The sequence below is a fragment of the Argiope bruennichi genome, chromosome X1, assembly GCF_947563725.1.
Source record: "Argiope bruennichi chromosome X1, qqArgBrue1.1, whole genome shotgun sequence".
In the NCBI taxonomy this organism is placed as follows: Eukaryota; Metazoa; Arthropoda; class Arachnida; order Araneae; family Araneidae; genus Argiope; species Argiope bruennichi.
In genome coordinates, this window is record NC_079162.1 from 71,222,318 (window position 1) to 71,233,439 (window position 11,122).

The 11,122-nt window shown below is 29.2% G+C and overlaps 1 protein-coding gene across 1 annotated transcript in view; it reads left to right on the forward strand.

Annotated features, from left to right (window-relative positions):
* LOC129958780 (zwei Ig domain protein zig-2-like) overlaps positions 1-10,918 on the forward strand; it is a 33,720-nt gene extending 22,802 nt beyond the window's left edge. Inside the window, exons 4-8 of the mRNA XM_056071456.1 lie at positions 2,431-2,588; positions 5,717-5,954; positions 6,979-7,133; positions 7,675-7,797; positions 10,361-10,918. Of these exons, the coding sequence (XP_055927431.1) occupies positions 2,431-2,588; positions 5,717-5,954; positions 6,979-7,133; positions 7,675-7,797; positions 10,361-10,384 (698 nt within the window). The 3' untranslated portion in view covers positions 10,385-10,918. The remainder of the gene's footprint in view (positions 1-2,430; positions 2,589-5,716; positions 5,955-6,978; positions 7,134-7,674; positions 7,798-10,360) is intronic.
* Positions 10,919-11,122: the final 204 nt, after the last annotated feature.

An 11,122-nucleotide genomic window follows, 5' to 3' on the forward strand; every position in this document is an offset into this window, starting at 1 on the left:
AAATAATAATTAAATATTTTGGGATCGATTATCTTTTAGATGCTATATTTCGAACTATCATTGTTTCGTAACTCAAAAATTCACCTTTTCGAGAATTACAAGAATTTAAACAGTCAAGAAAGTCTCATTAATCATTAAATCAAACAGTTAAATTTTTTTGTCTGATTTATTGATAATGAGTTCATCAGCTATTAATAAATACATTTTTAAAAAGTGTGTAAAGGGGAAAGAAGGAAGAAGTTTTCGAGACTTTATAACTATTCTGAATCCATTGTCGCAAGCATTTTAAAAAAAGAATAGAAATATTTTCAATACAATTTCAAAAAAAATCTTTTCAAAATACTTTTCGATGTATTCGAACAAATCCGTGATTGATAATCAGTCACTCCTCAATTCAAATTTACTACAAATAATGAAGAAGAAATGTTAAATTGACTTAATTAATTTCAAAAATTAATTAACTATATTTCATATAAAAATTTTATAAAGTAGGAAAGGTCATATATATATATATATATATATATATATATATATATATATATATATATATATATATATATTGAATTTTTTGAATAGCAACAATTCAGTGTTTCAAGAAATATTTCACTTCAAAATATTTGACTTAATTCTGTTTTCCTTCTAAAAAATTACTTTATAATTTTTTTAAATTTAATTCTCGAATATAATTTGCTTTATAAAGTAAATTATATTTTAATTACAATGCATTTTATAGTGTATTTTTTTCGATGTATATAAGAAAGAGGTGAAATAGGTTTTAAGGACGTAAGAACAAAAAGTATATTGAGAAAGAAAGAAGATACCAACGCATTTTGCTTTGATTTGGCATTTTCTATACAATAAATAATTTGTACTCTTTATTGTTTTATATTCCAAGCCGATATTAAGTTTAAAAAATAATCACATACTTTTACACTTTTTGATTTATAATTTTATGCTAATTATGTCTGATGTCACCGTATTTCCATAAAGTAATTTACAACTCAACAATGCAGTGGAATAGCAAATTCTTTGCTTGATAATTCTTTAATTTGGAAAAATTCTCTTTAAGTTTAATAATAAACGTCTATTATCTTCACTTGCATTGTCATTTATGTTGTGGACAACAAATTCGACATAAAGTTACGAACCAAAAGGAGCGTTTCCTCTCAACTTCCATAATATTGCACAATTTGTGTTTAGCTGCATCGAATAGGGAAGAGAATTGATTGTGTATTTTGGATTTTATTTTCTCTTTGTCTGTTTGATTCCAAAATTTTATATCCATCAACAGTTTTGGTTTATCATACATTTGGTCATAATTGTCAATTTAATTTAGCCAGCTTATTGAGTTCCTGAGTTATGGCATTCACATTCACATGAACAAGCAGGCTATCAGTCTACATCCCCCACTTAAATTTTTCCAAAATTTTATACAGGTCGACAATTTTGGTGCATAAATCACAGACTAAAATTCAACCATTTATCATGTTTTATTTTTGAATACCACATTTATATATACCGAAACAGATATATCAACAGACATTCATCTAAACGAATCCAGTTAAATTTGTGAAATAAATTTTATTTTCCGTCCAAAATTGATAAATATCTATAATTCTTATAGAGAAAAATTTATGCTAAATTTATTCATCTAGCACAGTGCAGTTTTGAGAAATCTTATATACATAATGGAGGGACAGATTTTTCCGTTGATATACTTCAATCAAAAGTCAATAATTTTGATGTTAAGATCACTTATCAAACTTCATTCATCTGATTCGTTCCTATTTTAATTATAAATATCATGGACAGATACAATTCTAAAAATAATTTATCGGACTTAAGGAGGTATAAAACGTATATGATCATCAAAACCTTGTGATCGAGCATTTTGAAGAGAACAACAATTTATCTTCGTACGTTTCGTGTGCGAACACTACTGAAAGGGTTTGGGAAATGTTAATTTTTTTAAAGCAATGATTAATAATTTGTTTTTTCTAATTATTAATTAATTAATTAATTAATAATATAATTCTTTTTTTGCAATTTCTTAAACAATAAGGTTTCTAAACAAATAGTACATAATAAGGATTTTTTAAATTCAATAATTAATTATTAAATATAAAACAAGAGAAAATACTATTTGTTGATTCGAAAATATGTCCCTAAAATGCAATTCTGAATATATATATATTAAAAAACAAAATTCATGAGAAGCGGGGGGTGAGGGAATTCAACATTACCATAAATTTTAAATGGGAGCAATTAAATCTTATTAGAAAAATATTCCCAAATACTAAAAGGAGGGATCTCTTCCATTAACCGAAACTTAATTGTAACATTTTTCACAGTGAAACGATGTGATCGTTTCATTTCGAGCAAATTAAAATCTCATATGCTTCTTTGCAATTGTTTTCGTTCATTCTACAGCTTCGAAACGAGCACTCCAACCAGCTTTGAATATTCGGAATGGACCTGCCGAATTCTTAGATATCATGGCCGGCGATAACAAGTTCCTGGAATGTGAAGCTGGTGGGACCCCTCCCCCAACCATTCACTGGCTGAAGGATGGTCAAAAGATTCCTCAGGTAACATACTATTATGAAGATCTTACATTTCAAGAGTGTAAAATCAGTCCTTGGCTGTAAATCTATTCTCTATATATCCTTTGAGAACAATTTTTTTTCTACATTGGTGGTTTTTGCACAGGTACTAAAAATCCTGAACAGATCTCACAATCTATTCGACAAACCCGGTTTTGGTATTAGGCTGTGAACTTCCGACAATTATTAGTTCGCAAGCACAATCAGAATGTGAAAAAATCATTAAATCGTTCATAACAAAATTTTCTTGAAGTTGGCATTTCAATAAATACATACAATTAACACCTTGACTGCCCATGCAAATTACATTGTAAGAAATTCAGCGTAGCAGTCAACATGTAAATTGATTAATTAGAATGGCATAGATTGAATGGCATAGTCTGCAAAGAATATCAGTTCAACACCCAGCTACCTTTCCGTTAAATTTGTACACAATTTGTAAATTGTAGATACTGGATAAATGGTAATATCGATATTGAGAAAGGCTCCAAAAAGATTCTTTGCTTATGACCACATATTATCAAAATCTCTACCCGCATATCCTCTTTAGATTAATCAGGGTTCTCTATCTTGGATGCCGCCAAAATCCATCGCTGATATATACAAGTTAAATCTATACTTTTCCATCAAAAGTTTTCGTGCTAGTATAATGTGAAAATTTTGAAAGCCGCTTGTAGGCTCAAATATCGTCCTCGTCATCATATCTTGATTCGAAATGACGATTTTTATCTATAACCACTCGAAAACTCTTAAAAGAAGGATTAGACAAATCAAATCAACATGGTTTTTTTGTTTCTGGAGAGTGCATAAAATGGTTCTATATGGGTTGTTTCTCGAGAGCAAGTGAACTCTATACTCTCATTAAAAAGAATGATTTTTTTTATAATCAAAGAATTTGAATTTTATTTTTTCGGAATTGTATAAAACATACCCCATATGGCTTTAGCTATAGTGCAAAGTTATGCATTCGTCGAATTGTATTGCTACACACATTAATTTCATTCCTACAGAAATTTGTGTGCCACTAGAATGCTAATAAGTTCTATACAAGTGAATTTAATATACACTGTCCATTTACAATGAAAAACCTAATTCTTATTTGTTAAAATAAAAATTAGATGAAAATTATAAGGTTGTTCCTTATAATTTTTCTGTGTATTAATAATAAGTGCATCGACATTTACATCCGGTGTTAAAAAATCATGTATTGAAAGGTTTAAACCAATGCCTACAGAAAAGATATTCCACAGCTCAGTATCATGAGTAATTTTAATACAATATAATAAATAAGGTTTGTTGTAAGCGAAGTGTGATTTTTTTCTTTTGAAAGAATTTTCGTAATTACGAGGGGTGATCCAAAAAAAAGTTTACAAGGCAAAGGTAAAATGCTTTATTATCAATAGACACAGGATACAAATGGTAATTAAGAGACATGTGTGGCGGTCACTTCTCTACATAATCACCAAACCTGTTAAGGCAATTTGTTTAACCCGTCTTGCTGGACCAATTTGTTTAACCCGTCTTGGTAATAATCAGGTTCACGGCTATTGAGTCAGTTCTCGGCACCTTTTAAAATATCCCCCTCTGATATGAACTTTATTTCGGATAAGTGTTTCTTCAATACCGGGAAAAAGAAATAGTCTCTGGGAGCCAAATCGGGACTGTATGGGGGGGGGGGAGGCTCCAGACCTTCTACCTAAACGTTTCCATCAATCTCTCAGCCCGCTTCAAAAGAATTACACCATTTCGCCATCTGTTGTCTACTCATTGCTTTTCCCCCGTACACTTCAATGATTTGTCTGTGAATGTCCGAATGGGACACATTCTTAGCCCATAGAAATTGTATCACGGCTCACACCTGTGTGCGAAACCACTTCTCTAGATGTTCTGCCATTACTACCGCTGTTTTAGGTCTCAGTACTAACACTATCTGCTCGAACGACCGGTCTAAGACAACTAGCTCCATGTGTCTCCACTCTGGATAACAATATTCCCATTCACACTTTCTACTTTCCAAATACTGCTGCTTGTAAACTTTTTTTTTGGATCACTCCTCGTACTTCGAAGCTTCTAAATGCACGCTTTCTTATCTGATACAACAATATTCTGTAAAGAGAAATAAGAAAAATTTTGCAAAAATTACTATAAACACTTAATTAGCATTAAAATAAATCCTTCAATTATTGTGTATGGATGGAAATGTTAAATCTTTTAGAAAAAGTATTATTAAACTTTTTCTATTGCGACTCCATAATTAGAGAAAAATATTTCTTGAACCTATTTTTATCCTGGAAACTTTTTGCGAAATACAAATTAATAATAAATTTTAAAAAAATCAGATTTAAAATAGCTGTGCAACAAAATTCGTGAAATAATTTTTAGTCAAGGTGATTATCTAAACAACTTCTACCAACATATATTTATGATTCAGAATATATATTTATATAACTTGAAAGTTAAACAACGTATAAGTCAACTTTTTGTTAAAAATACGATCTATAGTGCATCTTACAGTGGACAGTGCATTGCCCTAACCCTGTATAGATCACAAACAACGAATTACTTTTTTTCTTTCACGAAAACGATATAAATGTATAAAAGAAAAAAATATATAAAACTAGTGATGATATTTGTTGCCTTCATTTGATGCTAAAAATGCATTTTTTTTTTTTTTTTAAATAAATGGTCAGAAAATTTCGATACAGCTAAAGAGAACGGTAAAGCTCTTTAAAAGGTCGTTTCGACAGGAAATCAATTGTCTTGAAAAAATCAGCGCAAGACCTATATATTTTTATATATTTATATATACTATTTAATATATTTCTACTTACTGCCTTACGAAAATTAATAATTTGGACTTCCAAAATCTCAATTAGATTAGGTGAATCAAAAGGATATTACGTGGTGAGAGTTCTCAAAAACGCTGTTTCAATGAAGTAAAATATAATTTGAAAATTTTCTCTATCTTTAAATTATAGAATTTATATGATGTTTAAGCGTATAAATTCTGTAAGATCTGTACGAATTTATTCGATAATTCTGTGCGAATTTAAGCCATCTTTTGCTATCTTTAATAATTTTAATTCTATCTTTAATCTTCATATAAATTACAGAATTTATATGAAGCCATACATCCATCTGCCCGAGACAACGAGGTCATGGAAACAACTCTGGGCCTAGGCTTTACACGTTCACGATTGTATATTGATTGTGCCACACCAAACGACGCTGGAAGATATACCTGCGTTGCTGAAAATGATTATATTCGTACGTTCAAGAGCAGCCAAGTGTTTGTAGGTGGCACATTGGAATCTGATAATGACGCCATCTGCCTGGCCAAAAAAACATTCGGTAACGGATTTCATTCATATTTGCATTGTCAGTTATGGTTTTATGTAGTTAAAACTGGAATTTTTTAGTTTTGTATACATGATTAAATCCTTTGTGATCCCGATTACTTTAAATTATGTCACACTTATTCAATATTGTTATAATGCTATTTCTAATCTACAAGAAATTTTATCAGATTCGGTGTCGGAATTTGCGAAACATGTTTTGAGTTTTTACTCCTTCCCCTTCCCATTTTGAGTCTTATTTCCTATTGTTTACAATTATAACTAAATTAAAACATTCTTTGTAGAGATACTACTGGCATTGCATTTTTTCTATTTTTATCATTTGAAATACAAATGACAACATTGATAATCTCTAAAAGGCTGTTAGAAGAAATTAAGATATGGTTTTTAATTATTTGTGCTATATGGGTTCGGGTAGTCTAAAAGGCCAAAGAATGATTTGAATTTTAGTAAAAATACAAAATTTTTAACGAATTTTACTTTTTCTGTATCTTCGACATTTAGAATATAAAATAAATGACGTTTAAATAAATTTATTATATTATTAATTTCTACGTCACCTTTTAAAATACTTTGTCATTTGTTAATTAAGTTATTTACTAAATAATTTTTAATTTTTTTAGTTTTCATCTAACAGGAAAAAAAGTATTTAAATAAATCATAAAAAAGCCTTGCATACATAAATTTGTCAGCTCAAAATGCGTCACCTGCTTTGTTCTTCGATTTATGTTCATAGGAACGCGAAAAACTGTTTGTCTATAGATAGGATCGCAAATGGCAAAAACTGAAGAATCCCAGTTTTTTAATATGAAAAAATGAAGCCTTTCTGATGTTCATCATTTATCTTTTATGATACAAAAATATCTTTCGGTAAAACAAGTACTTTAAACCGAAATTTATTTGAAGTTACCTTAAATTCTAGATGGCTGGCCTATTCTTACAGTTTTATGTAACTGAAAATCTGAATATAAGGAAAGCCTCATTGAAAAACTAACATATGTTTGTTTATCCATTTTAAGGTTCTCCTGCACGCATTCATATGTGGACTCACACAAGATTAGAACTGATGGGCAGTGACGTGCAATTGTTCTGCAGACCTACCGGAGATCCCCAGCCCCATGTTGTATGGAGAGGACCAAACAACAATGTTCTCAACAATTCCAAGAAATACGAGGTACGTAATATATATATATATATATATATATATATATATTCCATAAAATGAAGTATCTGTTAAATTCTTACAATACTATTTACCATGATTATATCACCAGTTAAGAATCATAGCTGCGAATTTATTTTTTTAAGTCTGTTTTCAAATTAAGAACTCCAAATGACACCATCATCATCAGAAATACTAAAATCTGTTTTCTAGCTAAGACCACCAAATGACACCATCAGAAATATTAAACTCTGTTTTCCTAGCAATAACAATAGAAATTCAAAAATATTTTATCCACAATAACAGACTAAGTATTTTCGTAATATGATCATTTAAGAATTTAACAATTGGTTCCTATGTCAATCCATGCAAAATTTAACTTAATAATTACTTTTAGAATATTTAATTTGATTCCAGTATTCTAATCTTACTTCAGATTTTCACATATAATTCAACAGGGTTTGTCAACAGTTCTTTTTGAGAGATTTGGCACGTTAGATTATGTTTCATTAATTTGTATAATTTTATATTTTAGTAAGAACTTTTCTTACAGATTATGTCTAATGGTGATTTGATTGTCCGCAACATCATGTGGTCTGACATGGGTGGCTACAGCTGTCAAACCAAAAATTCTGAAGGATCTGACGAGGCTTTGGTTTTCTTGTACCCAACAATGGTAAGAAATTCACTAAGTCAAAGTTCCTAGCTTGTTTATTTTTACTATAGCTTAACATATTGTTGGATGACGTTTACAAAATACATGTTATTTATTTTAAAACTGAGTATGTTTTATTTGTGGTTGTTAGGTAATCGCTGGACTCTGTGATACCTAACAACCACCAATGAATTCATGAAGTGGTAATATAAAACTGTTTGTCAAAAGTAAACATGTTATACTGTACTTAATGTTCACTGAATGGCAGTACTAGTATTAACTAAATGTAGTCAATCCATGCTCAAATTACACACGCCACATGCCTCGAGCCATTTTAATTTTAGACTCCATTATGCATCTCACAAAAGAGGAAAATACGTGCTGTTAAAGCAAGAAATCAGATTCCTGTGAAAAGCAATCCTTTAAAAAATAATAATCTGATTTATACGAGGCATAATAATCAGATTAACAGTTTAATTTAAAATATACAGAAAAAAAGCATTGGAATAAAAGTGTTAAAAATGTAACTATACATTAATTTTCTTACTAATAGACAAATATAAATATGTGCAAATTTCTGATACGCAAACAGTCATTTCTCAACTGAGACTTGCTAATTCATGGTGTCCTAATTTAACACTTTAAAGAATTGTGAGATTAGGCCATCCTGAGACTTTAAAAAGAATGTACTTCTAGTAATTGTTCTTTTTTCTTTTTTGCTAATAAATATATTTGAATGTTTGCAAATTTATCACCACAAATACGCACTTTTCAATAGAAAACCATAAGATCTGTTGATTCATGAAATCCTAATTTGACACCAAAAGGGTTATGAAATTGTCTCAGACCATGGAAAGAATCTCCCTATAAAATATTAAACGTTTCCTATAATACAAATTTAAAATTCAGAGCCACACAGCATACTACTGGGAGATCATAAAACAATTTCCTTCTTTGGGGGTTCCAACTAAAATTGATAAACAGTACGAAACTTAGTTTCATATAATCACTATTGTAGACATAAGAAAAGAACTATACAAAAAAAAAACTTAGTAACAAAAATCACTGGTAGGAGTGATTTTGGCGCTGTTGGAACAAAAATGAGTCACAAATAAAGCACGAAAAAAAGATTGTGTAAAATTTCATTAATATTTGGGAGACAAAGAATTCACTAGCAAAAATAAATTACAGCATGAAACTTACAGAAAATAACCTTTTATTAATCAACATTTAGATTCCATGGCTTACAAGTAACATTTTCAATGCGCTGACTTTAGCTGTATACAAGATGTGTGCGTGTGTGTGTGTGTGTGTGTGTGTGTGTGTGTGTGTGTGTGTGTGTGTGTGTGTGTGTGTGTTCATCAATTCATGGTTACATTATATAAAAGAGTTTTAGAAAATATCGGTTACATCCTTGGAATCTTTACTATATTTATCCCTCCCCTAAAAGACAGCAAAAAAAAAAATGTCTTTGTGTATTTCAATTGATGTGAAGTTATTCCAAACACAATGGAAACCAAGAAACAAACAAAAAGGCGATTGAATTCAACCATATTTTTCTCTAACATTATTTTTTTTTCCAATAACAACTCAGTTCATTGTTTCTAATTTTCTTTTTAAAAAAATCATTTTTACATTTAATTGGTTTATGATTAAATTTTGAACTGTGGATTCATATTCTCTTCTTCTTTCCCCAAACCATACTTTAATCATTACTGAAAGCCTTGGTAAAAAAATTAAATCTCTCGACATATTCTGTCAGAATAATTACCAATATCTAGGTTTTCTTTAATGGTACAGTGGAAAAAACAAGCAACCTCTTAAAACATTTCATATTCTGAGTGCATTTTTTTTTTTTTCAAATTTAATGCAACAAAATTTGTTAGATTTTTATCATGAATAATTTTGAAATATAGGTGAAACATGAAAATGGTAGGGAACTTCAAAACAAAACTAATATTATTTCTTATATTAGTAAGGTTATAGTTTTGAAAGCATTACAACCCAATTTAATTTATTGCCATATATTTAGTACCTACTGCTTAGAATATAATTGGACTGACCTTCAAAAGAACACTTATTATAAAATTGTTTAACTTTAAACAAATCATAAAAATTTTACGATTCAGGCTCACTTTATTCCATACAAAGTGTCATGATATTGTAACTTAAAATGCGGATGAATTTTATGTAGATGAATTTTTTTATCATCTAAGACTCCTTTTTAACTTTTTGTTTGTTGTAATACAAATATGATATTATGGTATGAAAGACAGGATATTTCTAAATGTTATCACATAAAATGCGTCTAAGTTCTGCAAATGGTTGAAGATCTCATAGAGAACATGCTTTTTTCATTGCAGATATGTATAATCTTCAGTTTAGACCAAAAAATTTGATTTAATTATAATATTTATATTCTATTCTTAATATATTCTGTTGACATAATATTAACGAACTTAGACGCATTTTATGTGATTAGAGCTGTATTTGTATTTAGCTGTATTTGTCTCTTATCATTAAGTTTTACTTTATGATAAGAGATTATCACTCAAGAAATTAAAAAAGTATTTTTCTTTTACAGCCTGACAACGAAGCTGATATGTGAAACACATACACACATGCTTTCCTGAACGATGTCCAAACAGACTTTCCCATCATCCTTCCAGCTCATTAAAATTATGTTTTACTTTCTACGTTTATGATTACACTATATATAGATTCCTTCATAATTTTTGAGTTTTTTCATTGAATTTTCAAAGAAGCTTACAAATGCATCGCTGTAAATCGAAAATCGTTCACGTGTAACTTTTAACGTTAAAGTATTTATTATTCCACAGAAGAAGCTGTGTAATTAGCTAGTCAAGATTTAAAAAAAAAAGTTTCATGAAATATTCTTAAAGAAGAATACGGTGAGAAAGAAGGAGGTGGTGAGGATTTGAACATCGTATTAATTTTTTTTTTTTTCATATGTTCGTTTATGTAGTGTTAGATTCAACTTAGATGTAGATGACAATATTCTATTTAAATTTTTGGATGACGATCATTATTAATATTCTTGTGTAAAAGTTGCTTGATTATTTTGTATCTAAAAATGTTTCATTTGTATTATTGCTGAATTAAATCACAAATTGGAACATCATTGGTATCATTTCTGTCAAATTGGTGATTCAAATATTTCTTTTTTTTTTTTTAACATCACCTAAAAAATTTTTTAATTCTTAATATGCGGAACTTATTTAATAATTATGCTTCAAAAACCTGAATGTTACTTAAATTTTAAAACATTTTCTGAAAAATTTAACGACTAGCTCTAGAATGGCAAAATTATTTCATTTTGATTATT